We start from the raw sequence: 20,018 nt of genomic DNA on the forward strand, positions 1-20,018 counted from the left end.
CTAGACAGAAACCACCACTGTTGACAGACATTTACATGCAGGCAATTGGAAACGCCTCCTAAAAAGCGATGTAACCGTCCGATCTATAGAACATCCGCATAGTGGTTGTGAATGCTCCTTTAATCTGCATGCAGTCTTATAGATCTACATTGGGACCCTGGTGATCGAGCTGTCTGTCCTGCGCCTGGCTGACAGATGCTAAGCTAGCACGGCTACGTCGTCTCATGTTCTTTGCTCCCCTTCTACGTGTGTAACTGAAGCGCCAGGTTGGAGCTGAGTTCATGTAAGTTTAATATTGTTTTATAACGCGTGTATTGCCGGGTGAGCTGTAATGTACTGTCTTATAGACCTAGTACATGATCATCTACATTTTAATAATGAGCTGCCAGCCAGATCCTCTTTAGTGACAACGTTACTGTAGTGTAGTAAGCTGGCGTTTCAAAGTGATTTGACTATCTGTAATATTCTGCATGGCTAATATAGTGAATTCAATACCACCATACATACTGTACATACATAGGCTACATACCATACCACATTATAACCGCATATTATAACACAAGAGGATGGTTGTAATCACTGTGGTCGATTGGTGGTTGATTGCTTACACGAAAAGTAATCAACATTAGATGAAGTTAGAATCTGTGATTCATGTATGCTGCTGAAATGGAAGTGCTAAAACAGTTTAAACATTGACTGTTCTCTGGTTAAATATAGACCAGCAATTATCATTGACAGTGAAGAAACATGTCAAAAGCCGAAAGCTTTTTTGCATCATCAGCATATGTCAAACACAAAACAGTATGTATATAATATGTCAACATTTGCAAACTTTATACTTTCCAATGTTTGTAAACATGACCATGGTCTCACCATTTGAAATAAATTGGTGCTCAGGTGTGTCCACATTGGTGTACTGTCGCCTTGGATCAATATAATATATTAATCCAAGGCTACACACCAATGTCATATTTTATGACAGCCTCTTGTATCAAGTCCAACATTAGTGTTCATCAGATTTCTTTATCAGTGGGTCTCAGGCTCAGCCTTTGTTTCAGGATTACAAGATGATTTAAACAATCTGAAAAAATAATTATTATTATTATTATTATTATTATTATTATTATTATTATTATTATTATTATTGTGCTAATTGTAATAATAATTCTAAATATGCAGATACATTTTGGTCTTAAGAAAAACATATTTAAGTAATCTGCTGGTGTTACAGGTTGTTACTCTATTAATGTTAGACCACATAACCACAGGCCCTCTATATCTATAAATTGCATTAACTTGATACTCAATGTGATAGGCTACAGTGCCTGTCCTGGGCATAACTTGGGCACCGTCCGACCGAATTATCTCATAAGTGTCGCGAAAGATGACCCGGGGGTGTGCAGTGCCGAATGGGAATTCGATCAGACCAACGGTTTCCGAGAACCAAAAAAACACGGATATAATATGTGTATAATATATATATATATATATATATATATATATCCTATCTTAACTTGCATCCTTCCCGACATGCATAATTCCTATCCCAGTGCCCGTGGGTGCTGAACTGGATACTCTAACAACGGGTACATCGAGTACTCTGACAATAGCCTGGCATGGCCAGACGAATATCACTGCGTAGACATTAGTCTGGAATCTCTTTTTGGAACCTGCATTTCCAAGGGGCGGATTTAAAAAATATGCCTCTAGAGATAAACCCGCCTCATATTTGCATACTGGTTCCTGATTGGTGCCCCACAACTTGGGGGACAGCGAAATCCAATCACAACCGAGCGGGGCCAGACTAATCTGCCGAGGGCTTTTTCTTTTTTTTTTGCATTGGCACATTCGTCTGGTTTCCACTAGGCTACTCTGACAACAGGTACAACGAGTATTGCATAACCAGGTTTGGCATACATTCCCAACTTGCATCTTTTCCGATTTACATCGCTCCTGACTTGCGTGATTCCCAAATAGGCTGGTGCCTGTCTAGTTGTAATAATTAACGAAAAAATGGTTGTGATCACAAACAGTCAAAGCAAATGAGGAGGTGTTGCTTTTCACTGCAAAATAATACTATTATTCAGTATATTATTTTGTGCCGTTGTCTTGCCTTATATAAAACTTCACAAAACAGAGAAAGGTTGTATTATAATAATTCAAATCATATGTAATGTGTAATGTCATACAAGCCCCTCCCACTCCATCATCTGATTAAAGATAATGAAGCAAAGTCATTGGAAATGGTTGAAAAACCCAAGCATATCAGCTACTGAACTCTGTACCATTACTCAGCCGCTTATGCTCTGAGACGTCACCTGAAGGATTAAACCCAAACATCACTATTTGGTTGCATGTTTGTTTATCTGTGATCCTGTCTGAGCAACAGCAACATATTTTTATACTGGTGGAGAAACACTGCCTTTAACCTGTCAGATGGCGCAGGTCCTAAGACCACCGTCATTGCTTCGGCTGGTTGGCAGGTACTGTGGTGGAAGAAGTTCCCAATTTTTCCTCTTCTACCATGGGGACTTAACCAGTCACAGCAGGCTGAAAGGGAAGCATTTTTGTACCCTGTTAGGTTTTGTTCACACACCACTGCCACCGCATTTGGAGAAAGCTAGCGATAAAATTGAAAAGAAACAGATTTAGTTGTACCACAGAATGCTGCAGTCTTCAAAGGCAATCATGCTTCTGTTATTCTGTCATGACTAAATCCCTAAACTGAGAGACAGGAGAAGGAAAACATACTCATAGAATGAGACAGCAGATTCTTTTGTACTGTTTATGGCCAAATCAAAAATGTAATCATATTTTCAGTAGTAAATAATAATGATAATAATAATCTCTCTCAGGCATGGGACATGTGTCTGTACTATGGTGATGCATCTAGTCTAAGCAGTCATTACTATTTTTAGGGGACTGATCTATGGGTTTAGCCAGCTGACTGCTGTCACTTGAGTACCAAGTCTCCCCATGTCTGAATTCCTGATTTACTTCACTTCAATTGTCTGATAGCGTTGGCTGACTGCTAAGTTTATACAGAGACAGAGAGACTCTATATTTGAGCCAAAGCCCTGCGTTCTGAAGTGCACATGAAGTTGAGGAGGTCTTGCTTTTTATTGCATGTTTGCTTTACTGATGCAGCAGATGCAGGAAGGAAGACGACTATTTTATGTTCACTGTACAAATTGAAATCTTAATCAAGAGTAGTAGTTGCATGATTGAAGATTGGCTGCCACTTTAAGTCAGTTGTGAATCTTTTTTCCATTGAGCAGGTCTTGACTCATTTGATCCACTTCCAGGTCATATATTGACAGATGCTTTAACAATGTTAACACATCCAGCTTGTCTGTGTGTAATAGAAAGCAGAAATGACCTCCTCGAGCCTCTCTGCTGTGGGTCCTACCCCAGTCGCTGCACTCATTCCCAGAGAGGTTATCCAAATGAGAGAGGCCTTTTTGTGGCTCTTGTTATTGCTCCACCACTGGTCCCGTTTTAAATCAATTCAGTTCTTCGAAAAGAAAAGAAGAAAAAAACAACGCTTTGATCCTCGATATTATCAACTCCAGCTCTTATTGTGTTTCTAATTTCCTCGTTCCCCAACATTTTGTTTTCATCCTGGTCCAGCTGTTGTTTTCCAGCGCCTCCCTGTACTATGTGTCAGAAGTTTTCCTCTCCGTGCTTGAGCCTTGTAAAAATCCCTCTTTTCCTCTTTGTCAGAAGAAGTAATTTGCCAAGCTCAACATGTCCGAGGCACATTACAACCGAACCCAAACTGGTGTCCAGCTGCATTTCAGTTAGAGTGGCACGAGACCGTTTGATCCCCTTTGAACTTAAAGCTCTAAAACCCCGAAATGCACACAAGGCTGATGCCAAGTAAGGTTTACAGGCTAGACTACTTGTGCCTATAAAAGACAGATAGATAGACAACATATTTCATTGACTGTCATCTGGTCTGCCTCTTTTCGCTGCATCATTGGAGAATTTGGTATGACCGACCTGACCTGGAACTTGTCAAGACAATTTTGCGGTTTAATAATTCGCTGCCTTGAGAAGAAACAGCATCAACCTTTTGAAATTCCCAAAATGGGAAGAGGAAGGATAATGGAATTTGGGCATTTAGCCTATTTTTATACAGCAATCAATATATTATCCTATGATTTGATCTCAGCTTGTCTTGGGAACCGATGCCCTACTTAGACGCTTGTGATTTGGGCAACCAGCCACCCCAAGTGTGACAGCCAGCATCATGAACAACAGCTTGCACTTCATATGTACTGTAGGCTTGAATTGAAATAGCATCTTATATTTTTTTTTACTTGGGACGGCGACCATACATACAGATAATACTACGGATTCCATGGAAAACAATGCTAGTAATAAACCGTTTAATTTTTTTTAAAAACATTTTTATCCCACTATTTTTGTAACCCATTTTTTCACCCAGTGCCAATTGCCTAAGCTGTAATCCTGGGCGCTACTCTCCCTCTGCCAGCGTGGGAAGAGCCCCGAACTGAGCTCATGCTTCCATCAATGCATGAGGAGTGAGCAGGCCGCTTCTTATTACCTGACAGGGGAGATTCCCCGGTAGGACGTAGCGCGTGGACGGAACATGTTATTCCAACCAGTTCCTTTCCCCTCCATCAGGCGCTCCGGCTGACCAGGGGGAGGCATGTTTTTTGTGAGGGTACCTACCTACCCTAGGGGACACGGGGAGAACATGCAAACTCCACACAGAAAGACCCTTTCGCCAACCCCACCTAGGTATACTATGGGCACTGATGACGCGGAGGTGAAAACACGCCCCCAACACCCACAGCGTCCCCGGCGGGAATCAAACCGAGGACCTTCTAGCTGTGAGGCGACAGCGCTATCGACTCACATGTGCAATTTTAGATAGATTGGTCATCCCACTAAGGAGAAAAATGCATGAGAATGGACAGACTTCACAAATTGGGGACAAAATGTGAAAGTCATCTTAATCAGTCCTTGGCTTTGTCACTCCTTGCATAATTATGCCAATTCGTGCAATTTCAGATAGTTTGGTCAACAGACTGAGGAGAATATTGCTTGTGAATGGATGACAGAATTGAATGACAGAGTTCACAGAATTGCAAATAAACAGCTTAAATTTGGGGAAAGTGAAAAATCTGCTTCATCAGTCCCTGCATATGGCAGTGCTCAATGCTCATGTATGTCAGATCGATTGGTCAACCCACTGAGGAGAAAAATGCGTGAGAAAGTGGACTGAGAACTAACAGAGTTTTCTTCATTATTCTAGGATGATCTAGAAAAATTATCAGGATTATCATTTTAGGTACAGACTGTACAGTCATGCAACCCTACTGTCAAGGAACATATTAAGCAATGATTGTTTTACATGAGACAGATGTGAGTTCATAGCCTAACATAGCCTTGATTTGATTTATTTGATTTATTGATTTGCACAACAGGAATCGTATACATAGTATACTACTTCTTTCCTAGGAAAGATGACAGAATATTGTTGTGCTAGTGAGGTAAGAAACCCTAGGACGGCTTATACGAAAACCTCACCGTTTACATTACTTAGAATTTATTAGTGTCTAAAGACAAACAAACAAATAAATAAATAAAGCGGATCAAAGTATAAGAAATTAGACAACAAAAAAAAGAAAACATCAAAGAACATGCTGAGCAGAAAGGACCGACAAATAAGACAAAACAAATACATGATGCTACTACTCGTGTGAAATGTAAGACAATCTATTTTTTAAATACCCATAACATGACAGTATTATGGAAGCGTACCATCTAATTACCCTCTCGGGTATTCAATTTATTTATTAATCTTCTTTTGTAAGTAACTAGGGAGGATGTGGTGGCCACTAGGTGGAAATGGGTATTCCACATGGAGACACCTTTGTATTTGATGGAGAACTGTCCCTGGTGGTGTTATATAATGGGACATATATGGATTGCCTGCCTGGTGGGATATGTACTATATGTTAGTAAGTACAGTATAGTACAGATACAGAATGTTGATGTATGTTTGTCTAATAGATCTTTCTGTCCTCCAGGTTTCTGGCTCGCTCCTTGGTCAAGATGTCGGGCCACAATCCCCTGATGAGATTGGAGCAAAGGGCAGCCGAGGCGGACCAGATCATTGAGTACCTCAAACAACAGGTCCAGCTACTCAAGGAGAAAGCCAGTAAGATATTGCATCAATCACTGAAAATGCTCAAATATATTTTGTACACTTACAGATGCTCAGCTGGTCAAGCTACACACTGAGAGGGAGTCTTAAGCAGTGTTTAGGTCATGGTATCAATTATGAATGAAGCTGTAGTTCAAATTTAGTTTGTTATACTGTGTCATCTGGCAAAAAGACTGAATGCCACAAATGGCTTTGGATATGGTTTTGGCCAATTACATACTGTAGATGTTTCGTGTATATAAACTATATCATATTATTATAGGTACAGTATCTGTGATATCCTTAAAAGATCCCTGTTGTATGATGCACATTTTCCTCCTTATGTGCTGGTACTGTGTGGAATGACCCTGACAGGATTGTTTTTGCCTCTAGGTGTCCAGGCCACTGTCAGAGAAGAGAAGAAGCTGATGGTGGAAAATGTCAAACTGAAGAAAGATATTGAGGAACTGAAATACCAGCTGCTTGAGAAAGAGAAGAGCAGGGGAGGTATAGCATGTTTTGCCTGGTTTTCCACTAAGGGCACAGCCTTTCACACACACGCGCGCGCACGTGTCAGAAGCGTCAGCTTCCCGTTCTCTTCCATTCTATGGGAGAAAAGGAGTGGAGCTTCCCGTTGCGGCACATTGACAGGGTTGATGCATGTGGCTTTCAAGGCGTCTGAAGTTTGGTGTTCAACATCGGTGAACTTTTACCGGGTGTCAACCAATAGGAAATAAGCACCGTGGTTGACCCCACTTGGGAGGCATTTTGCTAGTAGTGGGCATTGCCCACAACCTGCAAGACATCATGGGAAATTGATGCCTCCTCTGCATGCATTGGCTACAACACTTCTGACGCAGATGTGTGACTGTGCATTAAAACTTCGTATGGAGATTTAATGCCTTTTTGCCTCAACAAAGATCTTGAAGATGTTGGCCCATAGGTCCAGTGTGTCCGACCAGGGAGTATTTGATGTCAGTCACAGCTCGTTATTATATTGTTTGCTTTGCAAAATCTAGGATAATATCTTATGCGTTCTCGCCTGAGCCTATTGCAACCAGACATCTCTCATATAAGCAACCATAAAGCTCCAACAATGCCCATTAAAGTGATGAAGGACAGCATGTCTTCCTACTCGACTGTTGGCGATATTGTGCCTCTGCCATGCATTAACATACAAGGGCAATACTGCTCTGATCATTAACACGCATGTAATGCTTTCCAGGCAGAAGTTGTAAAGAAGGAAAAAAATCAAGGGATTAAAAGAAATAAGCAATTTAGGCCTTTTCCCAAAGCGCTCCTCTCAATATGTTAGTTTTGGAGGGCTCCAGGAATGTGCTCAAATACAGCTGGGCTTATGTTTCCACGTATCCAATTGTAATGTTTATTTTTGCCTTTCACTTCAATGCCTTTAAGGTGCCATAAAAAGCTTAATCAAAAGCACAGATAAGTGTGGAGCTATTTGAAGGATATTTCAGTGACTTTAACCGATTTGTAATTGAGATGAAAACGGCAAACTAATGAATACAAGATCATCAGGGCCGTGTAACGATGGCATGGAAAACATTGCATGGAGGAGACTTTCAAACTTCACTCACACACGTCGTCTCATACCAACAGCTTCTCATACCAACAGCATTTTAAAGGTCAGTGCCCTCATTGCACTGTTTTAAAGGTAAACCTTAAAAGTCCATAACCTCAGGCCCTACCATAGAATTAAGGTAATCAAGAGCATTATGGCTGCAGTGGTACGCCTGCAAACAGATGTTTGTCAGACACAGCCGCTAGGTTTTGTATGAATACAAACATCAGGCGCCTGAAATGATGGGTTTTTTGGATTTATTTTCCCCCTCTTTTCAAAATTGATTGAGAACATTGTTCCCCACTTTATGGCTCCATTTCCTTGTTTCCATCTCAGCTTGGACACTGTGTCATTTTCCCATCAAAACTGTTTGCAGCAGGAGACCAGTCCTCCCATTGGGTGTATAAATAAAGCTCCCTCTGTATCATTTCACTGAGTTATGCAGCACAAACCAACACTATGAATGAGGAAATGAGAGAATTATGAAGTAGCATTATGTCTTTTGTTCACCATGTAAAATATCTCTTCCAGTGCAGCATTGCAAGGCAAACTGTCTCTCCTTCAGTTTCACACAATGCATCTAAGAAACCACCAGGTTTCCACTGAGTTGCCAAGCTGCAACACAAAATATCAGTCCGTCAGCAGAGATAACGGGACAAGAAGATATAATAATAATAATAATAATAATAATAATATCCCGAGAGTGCATTCTTCTTTCCTGGTACTGTTGGAACAACAGTACCGGGAAAGAAGATGAAGATGATGCAATAGCTAGGAGGCACACACCCGATTACCCGCGACAGCAGAAGTACACATAATTGCAGTGAGGATCATCCTTGTGGTTTTTAAACAACGGTTACCAATGCATGTGCTCTCACTGAAATGTTTTCCTCAAAGTAGTACACTTACAACTGAATATAAAAAGAAACGAATAGGAAAAAACAACAAGGTTACAACGAGAGCTGACATGGCAATGAATAAAGCACTCGGATTGCTTAGAATTAACGGTGTAGTTAGAATGTGTCTTTGACCAGTCCGGACTATTGTGTAATAGTGAACAAACTTTTCTGCTATACGACTATCAGTATGTTATCTGAAATTTGTGTGCAGGTTAATGGTGTGATGGATATTTGGTTCCTGTGTACTTATATTTCAATTGAATGTAGATTGATATATGGATAGTAGGCTATACATCTAAATTTAGCTAAGCTTGGCAAAAAATGACAGCTATCCCTTTTGTCCTTCCTGCAGTGAGAGACGTGGCTATGCCCTCAGCAGAGGCCAGTGTTGAGTGTGTGTCTAAGACCACCGGTCCTCCTGAACCCGTGGCTCCCTCTGCCCCCTTGGCTGCTGCACCAACAGGCCCGCCTAAAGACGAGGGCAAGAAGAAGAAGCCAGAAAAAAAAGGTAATGGCAAAACTTGAGGGATTCATTATTGCAACAGTATATGGGAGCCTTTACACATTGACACTTTTTGAACTGTGATGAATTTGAATCAGGCCAGCTATTCAATTAACAAAATAAAAGTACCTTAAAAATAATATATTTAAAAAAAGATCAAAGTTTGAGTGAGATCTGAAACGCGAAAAAATCAACAGGACAGTCATGATCAATAATAAGGATTATAAGATCTATCAAAAATAATGGAGAATTGGAGATGATTATTTTATAACCACACAGCCATGCCTGTATCCTTCATTTTGTATGTGTCAGCAGAGGCGAAATAGAGAGACAACAGATTCAATAAAAGAGCTCACTCACGTCTCACTGTAGAATGAGTTAGGTGACCAAATATTTGGTCTTTCCCTTTGGAACCTGAGATTTAGTTAAAGGTCCAGATTTTCCATCAATGTTTGGCCTGGATGCAGTTCCCTGTGCTTTAAAAGCCAGCTGAGAATTCATCTAACAGGTCCCTCCATCTGAGGCTCCTAATACCTGCCGATAATGGATGAAGCACAGGACAGCTCTGCACTGTTGCAGTTCCAAGTTTACACTTTGGCTCTTGGTGGAACCATGAAACCGCTTTTTCTAACCACTTGATTTGTTATGATATGTTAATGGATATTTTGATTGGTTTTTAAAGTTGTGGACTGGTAATAATTTTAGGATTCTTTATTGACTTTATGTGTTTCTATTGTGTTGATTTATTTGACGATTAAAATTGTTTTTATTAAACTGTCTTAAAAGCTAGGGACTGCCTTTAACATTTTCATTATGAAAAGCAACACAGCCAAAGTGTTGACTAATTAGCTGTCACAGCACAGCTATTGGGGATGATATTGCTTGGTGTTGTTTATGGGGGTATGACTCCAGCAGTCTAAAATGGTAAAGGTTTGTGACATGGACAACCCCATCGCATCTGAAGCACTCCGTAAATGCAGATGTCAAAAAGCTGTACATTTCCCAAACAAGTTATTGATGAGTTGTTTTACTCTGTGCTAATGTCAGAGTTAACACAAGATGTTGCTGTGTTTTTGCAAATACTCATCCCCTGTCTGTCTGCAGACCTCATGTGCAAAGTTGGGGCAAGCGCTGATAGTGTACAGGGTAGAGATCTTGCAGTGGAAACAATGTTGAGCAAAGGACTGAAATTCTATGTGGGACAGGAAAGATTAACCACATGAACTCTAGGGTACCCATTCTGGGCTGAACATTATGAATGACTTCATGCACAAACCAATTCCATACAGTATTGAAAGGTACTTTGGCATCAAATGGTATGCATCTGCCATGTCTTTGGATTGCTTATTCACTCACCTCCAAGCCAAAAAACTATTATTGGGTATTAGTGTTTAATCAAGGTCCCTTAGATCTCCAGAAAGTTGCAGGAAAAAAACACATATTAATATTATTATTGTTTTAATACCTACAGGGTACAAGACATGCCGCAGGTGGATATTAAAATTATTGTTTGAATACCTACTGGGTACAAGACATGCCGCAGGTGGATATTAATATTATTATTGTTTTAATACCTACAGGGTACAAGACTTGCCGCATGTGGGCTATGTTTAAATCTTCTGTGAGGATGTAATTTTATGACACACACATCTGTCCAGCCGAGATTCCACACTCAGTACTTTAAAATGGATCCTCAACAAGTCCTCTGGTAAAGACGCCAAATTAATATTCATGTTTTTGTTTACACCATGGCCGAAGTGTCTGTATTAGGCAGCAAGGAAGCGCCGCTGGATATGAAGCCAATAAGGAAGTGCTTTTCAGCACTGCAGTTCACATTAATGATCTGGAAGCTGTCGCTATTTCCCCCCCGAAAACAGCTCTGAAATGTAGTCTCATGTGGAACAAGTCGAGAGCCGAGGCTGATAACAGTATACTCTACAGTCAGCATTTGACCCGCTACAGGGGTATTCAACTAGATTAGGCAGGGGGCCACAACTGTAAAATAACTTGGAGTCGGGGGCCACACAGCGCAAATGCACGCGCGCGCAGCGCGCGCAAAATTTTTCGGGTCTAATTCGGGTCTAATTCGGTCTAATTCGGTTCTATTTGACCAATATAAATCAACCTTTTTTCGGGTCTAATTCGGTCTAATTCGGTTCTATTTAAGGTTCTAAGTTAAGTTCCAATGAAAGATGGCCTTTCAAGAACTAATGAAGGATAAATCATTTGTACTGTTTTAACTTTGATAACATAAATCAAAGTTAAAATAAATAATAATTATGAAAATTAAAAAAAAAAAAAAAAAAAAATTTTTTTTTTTTTTTTTTTTTTTTGGGAATATGGCCAGGGGCCACAAGGAAGCTCCTCGCGGGCCGCACGTGGCCCGCGGGCCGCCAGTTGAATATCTATGCGCTACACTCCTCTGTTCCCCTGGTGACTGGCTGTTCCAGAATAGTCTCCCAGTAGGTGAACCCACAATTGCATCTATATTATCGACTATACCACTACTTCTGGTACAACCAAAAGAACAGCCGATCCGACTGATATGCCCATATAGAGGCATATTATGAAGTTCCGGTTGTCCATAAGTATCTCTATTTATGGGCCTAAAAGGGGTGAGGACATACAGATACAGAGATCTCCATATATGGGCATAAAAGGGACATAAGCAGACAAATATCTCCATATATGGGCATAAAAGGGACACAGACAGACGGGTACAACGGCTGCTCTGACAATGGGTTCAACTGGTATCACATATCTAGGTAGGGCATTCATTCACGACTTTTCCTTGTTCCCTAGTAGACCGGTCACCGGTCTAGTATATTACATTTATTTAGAATGAAGCTGACCGTGAAAACAACTACCACAATTTCCCTGAATATCCCCATTCGGGATCAACATTTATCTTAGCTTATCTTCTTGGCAAGTGTGAAATGAATGTGTGTAGCCACACAAACGCGTCATATAGCACCGTTGTAGAAGATAGAAGATCGACTCTGGTCAACTTAACTGAGATAAATATCAGTTAACTTGAATCTGAAATCTGCTTTTTTTTTCCTGCCAGGAGGTGAGAAACAGGAGAAGAAACAGGCAGCTCCTCAAGAGGAGGCCATTGTGGATGTGTCACGTCTGGACATGCGCGTTGGACGCATCATCGAGGCCCAGAAGCACCCAGACGCCGACTCGCTTTACGTGGAGCAAGTGGACGTGGGAGAGGCTGCCCCCAGAACGGTTGTCAGTGGGCTGGTGAAACACATACCTCTGGACCAGGTACAAACACAACTTTTATATAATCATCAGGGTTGATCAGTGGTTCTGTCTACCTACTGGTAGACTATTCTGGAACAGCCAGTCACCAGGGGAACAGGAGTGTAGCGGGTCAAATGCTGACTGTAGAGTAGACTGTAATCAGCCTCGGCTCTCGACTTGTTCCACATGAGACTACATTTCAGAGCTGTTTTCGCAAGCATCGATGTGTACCTTTGTGGCTCACTGGATTTATTATTATTTAGTGTGAAATTACTTAGTGTGAGACTGTGCTGATGAGCTTTGTTTGTAACGACACACTTTATTATGGCTTGATTCGATATGATTTATTCCTGTACATAATAGATACGTTTTCAGTTTTGCCGTCAGAGGGATTTATGACCCCCCCCCCCCCCCCCCCCCCCCCCCCATGCAAACCAATTTGTACATAGGATTTTTTTCACCTCTAGAAACGGCATCAGTTCCTTTCATGGTCAGAAGTAATCCTGGATTTGACTCTCTGAGTTTACATTAACATTCCTGGGAACCTTTATTCATTATAACTTTATGTAGACGAATATATACAGTATGCTGTAAATGAAAGCATATGGTTGCTGGAGTCATGTATACCCAAACACTGTCTAACTCTGCCAAAAGAAAGTAGAATATCAAAGACAAATTAATTGGAAGTGACAGGCTTCTTCTCTTTTCCTTTTTTTGGTGTTCTTTTTTCTTTCATTTTTTTTTTACAAAGACATATCAGACATTATGCTATTAAATAGGTTGATTGTTTGGATTTGATTTGAGTGTAATTCATTTGTCTCGTACTGCAGTTTGCAAGGCCAAGTATTCTCATTAACATGCTCTTCGTGAAGCTTCTGTTTGCTTTTATTTGGCTCTGCTGGTCCATTCAACAGAGCCAATAAAAACAATTAATTTGACTTTCTTGTTTAAAATGTTTTGAGGTTGTAGTGGTTTGATAGACTGTCCTGTTTAATATGCCTCAGGTTCAGTCCCTACAAATGCTAACCTTTCCATTAAAAAGCCCTGGGTCTTGTTAACACTGTCCCTGAATAAGACACTGAACCCCTACCGGCTCATTGTCTGTATGTAAATATGCTTTAAATGTAAACTTTAGCTTCCAAATGCTATTTCTTGATACCAGAAATACTGTAACTACCTAACAGGGCTGCACAGTTGCTAAAAAAAGAAAAGCTCTGAACACATGTGCTGCAATTTATATTGCCTATTGTAATCTTTTATGCAACGTCTACAGCCCTACCACTAAGATAAAAGCTTGTGTTTCAATGGGAACATATGACCTGTAAATCGATGACAAGACTTTTAAACCATCCACTGGCTAGCCGAAACTGCCAACAGAGGAAAAATGAAAACTACCACCAAAACCCTGTCAAAGCAGCTCGTCTCAGCAACATAAATGTATGCAGATTTATCCAAAAAGGATTTCCAAAAACATGCTTTTCAAAGAAAGGTATGATTAGATTGTCTGAGCATATGCCCATGTATTGTACCATCGTATTACATTTTGTGTTCCTGTTTGATGGAAAAGGCCTCTAGACTTGGCTTTGTGTGTGTAAACCACAGAGGTCCAGAGGCTTAGCAAGCCAGTGTTTTCCTGTTTACTCCCCGTTAGTTTATGAAATGAGGCACACAAAACCATGTGTCGCTAGACCCAGCCATTTCAAACGACTAGACTGACATGTTAACATTGTGTAGATGGGATTAGGAGAACGTAAATACAGTAGTCCAGGTCACACCAGCTGAAAGGTAATTTCATAATGTTTTGTTAGAAGGTTAACACTTTATAATGGCCCTTATTCCAGTGTATTAATAATACTCATTAACTATTTGATGTGAATTTCCCTAAATTAGTATAATGTATAAAGGTGAAACGGCACAATGTAATCACAACATGTAATTTACATGTACTTGTACTGCAATTATAATACTACATATAAGATGTATTCATGTTGAGACTATTCCAAAGTAACGTCAACTCCATCCCTGTGGGTCACAATTCACACACTGTCAGCTAAAGTGCTGTTGTGCACTAGTATGTCAATGGTAAATGCCACCACGGTAGATGTCCCTGCTTTCTGTATAAGAGAACTGGCTCAGCCAAAGCAAAGATGAAGATTTGCTGCTTGTCATACTGTATGTAAACACTTCAGGATGCCATTTCATTAGTGCTAACTCTGTTTCTCCTTCTCCCTTCAGATGCAGAACCGTATGGCAGTGTTGATGTGTAACTTGAAGCCGGCCAAGATGAGAGGCGTGGTGTCCCAGGCCATGGTCATGTGTGCCAGCTCCCCTGACAAAGTGGAGATCCTGGACCCCCCTAGTGGAGCGGTGCCTGGGGATAGAGTCACGTTCCAGGGCTTCCCAGGTACTCCCATCTTTCTTTTAAGCGTAGCACTTCATTCTGATAACTATCAGAGTGGCCTTATGGTTCAATCTCAGTAACGGACATGTCAAAATTACTCTTACAGTGAGTGACTAGGTACAGTATAAGTGGTTAGCGCCTTGCTCAAAGACATCTTGTCAGAACACCTAGGTCATTAAAACTTGGCACCTTTATGTTACTCGTAAGAGACAAATCTATCTAACTACAATTTACAATTTAAGCATTTAGCAGACGCTCGTATCCAGAGCAAACTACCAGTGTATACGACTTCTAGAGAAACATTTCGTGCCCATGCATTGGTAACTCTAAACTTTGCGTGTATGAAAGCCACAATTCACTCACTGCCACTGATCACAGTAAATAACACCTCGAACATTCCTACCATGCACTTTGTAAATCTGCATTTTTTTTGTGAAAGTCAGCTAGTCATCCCATCAACGTGGTATCCATACTACAGTGTGACACCCCCTGGGGCTTTTTGTGTCATCCTTTTAGCAAAACCTTTGACTCTACTACATGTACTGTTATCAAACGTATTCATACTAAAGTATTCAATCAATCAAAAATACTAAGAGAGCAAAACATACTCTGCCTCAGTGGTGAGGGAAATTAAAGGGTACCATTGAATTGTCTTCTTGCCAAAAACACATTAGAAGTCTGCTTTCATCCCTTTGAAATCACCAGTCCCAAAGCTTTCCCAGGACCCCACTCAGTACTCCTATTATAGACCTCCCTGGCTCTATTTAGTGTACAGCTAAATGGTCTGTGACTGTTAATTGGCAACCTAATCAGCACCTCACTAGCAGGGAATGCAACCTGCTCGTTTCTCACGGTCTACACAGGGAAATCCAGTGTTAATATAATCCTGAACGTGTAAAAGAAAAAAAAGAAGTCAAATTTTACACTTTCAGAGTTCAAATTAACACTGTCTCTCTTCTGTCTCACTGTAGAGACAGGAGAGAGTTGGGGTAAACAGTGCCTCTAATTGTCTCGTTCTGTGCAAACTTGAGAGAAACCAGATGCACACTGGTCATTGTAAATCAAGAATTAAGAATCAACTTGCTGAGCAGAAGAGATGTATTTGCCTTGGTGACATACTGTAGGTGCATCTGTATCACAACCACCACCACCACAGTAAAGTCACAACAAGATCACCCATGATGAATAAATGAGAATCATCCTCTTTCCACTAAAAAAAAAGTTTCATTGTCCTCCCCACTTTAATCACAATGCCAATATGCCTGTCACTGCCAACTCCTTAATTTTGGTCTTGGGGACGGTGTAGAGAACCACGTCTCCGATACACATGGCGTTGACAGCTGCTTCTTTTCACCTGACAGTGAGGACTTTCACTGGGAGGGTGTAACGCATGCAGAGGAACACCCTAAACTTCTCAATTCTGCTCCCTGCTGAACAAGCCAACCCCCGACCCCCCCCCCCCGACCTCCCACCCAAAAATATAGCTAATTGTGTTCATTGGTGCGCCCGGCCAAGCCGGAGGCACCGCAGAGTAGTCAAACCCCAGCCTCCATGGTGGTGGGCAGGAACATGCAGCTAGCAGACGCCTTTCTCTCAAATATCTTCACGTCATTTAATCTAATGAAAGCGTTGCCTGAAAACAGTTAAAAGAAAAACCATCACTAATTTGTACAGGGGGAAACACGTTGTCAATGCTATTGATTTACTCATCCCCAAAACCCATAAAAACATGTCCGGGTTTGGAAGAGCCAATATGTTTTTGATGGAAGTGGCTGCACAGAGAGAAGAAGTGGACATAAATATGAGAGTCATGTATTCATTTAAAGAGAGCAATAACTTGGAACAGGGAGTTCCCCTTAAAAAAAAAGAAAAGGAAGAAGAGAGGAATCATATGATGAAGGGAGGGTCTGTGGTGCGAGCACACAGGGCACTGCTGCGTCAGCCTAGGCTTTCATCTACGCCGTACTCCCTGTCTCATCCCCATACGAAAGCTGTTTGCTTTATGAGGGATCCCCATGGCCAAAACCATTGTTTTACAACTGCTGCCTCAACTGAGAGGCACACTCGAGTGAGACTTTCTGGAAAACACGAGGACAGAGAGCAGAGGTCTGGAAGTCTAAAGAGACTTAATGGATAGGTGGCAGGGTGCCGAGCTGCAGAGGCTCTTGTCGGTACAAACTGTGGTCATTCAAAAGGCTGGTGGTGATGGCGAGTGCTTCCCCAAAAAATTGTTTACAGCGAGGGATGAAACGGATTTCTGTCTCTCTCTCCCTGTCTCGCTCTCAACAAGTCCCGTTTCTTTTTAACAGTTTCTCTACTTATTTCATTATCTCTCTCTACCTGCCTCTGCCTTATGAACAGAGGCACTATCTGCCTCTCTCCCTCTTCACATCCCTCTTTCTCTCAATAAAAAGTTCCATCTATTTGTTTTGTTTTATTTGTTTTTATTCTGGGCCTCCCATAGTGTAGCATCCCATTGTATCAATTCAGGTGAAACCAGTTTAATTAATGATATACTGTAAATGAGAGGGGAGGTCCAAAATGGACTTCTAAATTAGATATTCTAGTGTTTTAAGTAATATTTAGTTCATGAATCCAATACAGTGCAATATTAATTATTTCACCCTTAAATGAATACTAAAAGGACCATATGCTTTTTCATGTCTAGCTCACTGTCTAGAAGTCATTTATACTGTATCAGTGTTTCCCCTAGGATGAAGTTGTAGCAGCGGTGGCAAATATTTATATTGGAAAACAAAAATAAGAAGGAGAAGTCATGTGCCTTTGAGATTGAAAGGTGTCGCAGAGTCAGTGTGGCCCTGTGGACCACCGCCGGGCAAAACACTCAAAGTGTCCCTAAGCAATACACTTGACCCCTAACTGCTCCCGATGAGTAGGTTGGTGCTTTGCATGGTTTACTCTGCTGTCAGTGTGTGAATGGGTGAATGTAATGCACATAGTAAAGTGCTTTGGAGAAAGGCGCTATACACTGTAAATGCACCATTTACCATTATTGTTTATTTACTCACACACTGCCAGCCGACTAGCCCCAGTATGGCCTCTTAAACTGAACGGCGTGACCAAGTCTCCCGTCAAAACTTTCTGCATGCTTCTGATCAAAAGTAATTGATGCCACCCTGCACTCGTAACTTGGGAGGAAGCACTGGTAAATGAAACACATTTGTATTTTTTCACACTGTTTCCCAAAATTGCTGTCGGACAGAAGGAAAAATGGAACACGCAACAGAAGCCGGCCAACTCCAAGTTATGAATTTGCCCAAATGCCAAACGACATCAAAACAAAGCCATCAAGAAATTATGAGGACCTCCCCATAGCCATATTTGGTGGATGGCATGTTTTGAATTAGAAATGTTTTGTTTATGTGTTTCAAATTAAAGCTGAGAAGAGCTAAACAAAAGCCTAACTTTAGCGAAAACCTTCATTTTGTTTTAAGTTGTACTTAGAAATGGTGCTTTCATAAAAATGACTTATAATAGACACAACCTGAGCATAATGTATATGGATGTGTATTTTTTGTTTCAACATTAAAAATAATAATAATTTAGAGTAGCCAATCATTTTTACCCCCTTTTTCTCCCCAATTTAGTCGATGTGCCAATTAATTCCTCCCCACACATAGTTCTGTGTTGTCACTGCTGTTGCATCCTACTGCCTCACCTCCTGCCCAACACTCAGCCCCAGCCTGTAGGAGTACTTGCAATGACCAATATCACCCTCCCTGCCCGGCTTCCCTCCCCCAAACACGGGTCAATTGTGTTCGCATAGACGCCTGACAAAGCCGGATGCACCACGGTGGCTTTGAACCCTCAACCTCCGTGGTGGTGGGCAGGGACCACTGCGCCACCCGAGCGCTAATATTATTGCATTTCATTTAAAATTCCCAATGCAGCTGAGAAAAATCTAATGGTTGGCAAAGAGATGTGCCACCGCTATAATGCAAGGTTCCGTTTGTTGTGACTCCCCCAGTATGGTGGCATGTCCCTCGCTGTGACAGCCTTCAATAGAGAGAAGAGAAGATTCTTATTGATCAAATGTCCTTTTGTCCTCTTCATCCAGGTGAACCAGACAAAGAGCTGAACCCCAAGAAAAAGGTGTGGGAGCAGGTGCAGCCAGACTTGCGTACAGATGCACAGTGTGTTGCCACATACAAAGGTGCTGCCTTTGAGATCGCCGGCAAAGGAGTGTGCAAAGCACAAACCATGAGCAATAGTGGAATCAAATGAAACAAGACTTGAGAGCCATCGTGTTGTCAATCTTCCTCAATTGTGTTGGCTGAGGAAGAGAATGATGCCTAGAAGGAAATGCTGTGAAAATGATCATTAAAGGAGTTTGAAAGTTATCCATGGCCTCTGAATGTGTTATTAAACATTAAGTGCTATGGTAGTTACTGTAAATACTTTACGTACAGTAAACTTTATTTGTCCAGATTAAATGTAAGAAAAAGTAAAGCCTATTTTTTTTAAAAGCCTGAAAAAACAAATGAAAAACTAAGCAAGCAGGCAGAAATTACAGACAAAAATGATGGAACAACAAAATGTATAAATGACGAGAGAAGTGAAGCACATTTTGAAAACGGCTGATCCAGAAAAACTAAAGTACACTGCAGAAAATCATGTGTATGTGTGTGAGAGTGGGAGCAGGAGAATGCATACATATGTGATGAGATGACATTTCTTGAGCTTGACCACAAAGGTATACATTGTCTGTGAGACGCTCCATGACGTGAAAACATGCTGAATACTCGAGTTGTTTGTGCTTAAACCTCTCTGCGTTGTCTCATCCTGTGACGCATTATCTTGATTGTGCTTTGATATTTGAGTTTGGGACTCCAAATGACATATTGGTCCCTGAGTGAGCATCATTTGGACTCACTTCAGCTCAGCTTGCTTGGCCGTTTTAATGAGCAGGAGATGAAACACGGATACTACAAAGCCCAGAGCGAACGGATTGAGTTCTCAAACACTCATCCGATGCTTTCAAATGGCACTGAGCCCCCAGCACTCCAGACTCGGTCATTATTTCAATCTGTGTAGCCAATTTCGTTTGCGTTGTTTTATCTTTCCCTTGAAAAAGAATAAAAGTACCTCCATCCCCACACTCCTTCGGTTTTACCCAGAGAAAATAGACTCGCCTTTTTACCCAAATCAGATTGATTTATGCTGTCTCTGCTGTCTCATGCGTC

The 20,018-nt window shown here is 41.2% G+C and overlaps 2 protein-coding genes across 2 annotated transcripts in view; one reads left to right on the forward strand and one right to left on the reverse strand.

The window, feature by feature from the left end:
- dkk2 (dickkopf WNT signaling pathway inhibitor 2) overlaps positions 1-20,018 on the reverse strand; it is a 413,162-nt gene that overhangs the window by 320,504 nt on the left and 72,640 nt on the right. The window lies entirely within an intron of this gene.
- On the forward strand, positions 143-19,175 carry aimp1a (aminoacyl tRNA synthetase complex interacting multifunctional protein 1a). Its single transcript, XM_084043661.1, has 7 exons — positions 143-283; positions 6,063-6,193; positions 6,572-6,685; positions 9,012-9,167; positions 12,229-12,434; positions 14,649-14,817; positions 18,893-19,175. Coding segments are annotated over exons 1-7 (945 nt in total). The 5' UTR covers positions 143-281; the 3' UTR covers positions 19,060-19,175.

The sequence above is a fragment of the Gymnoscopelus microlampas genome (genome assembly GCF_963454915.1).
Source record: "Gymnoscopelus microlampas genome assembly, chromosome: 2".
NCBI classification, from domain to species: domain Eukaryota; kingdom Metazoa; phylum Chordata; class Actinopteri; order Myctophiformes; family Myctophidae; genus Gymnoscopelus; species Gymnoscopelus microlampas.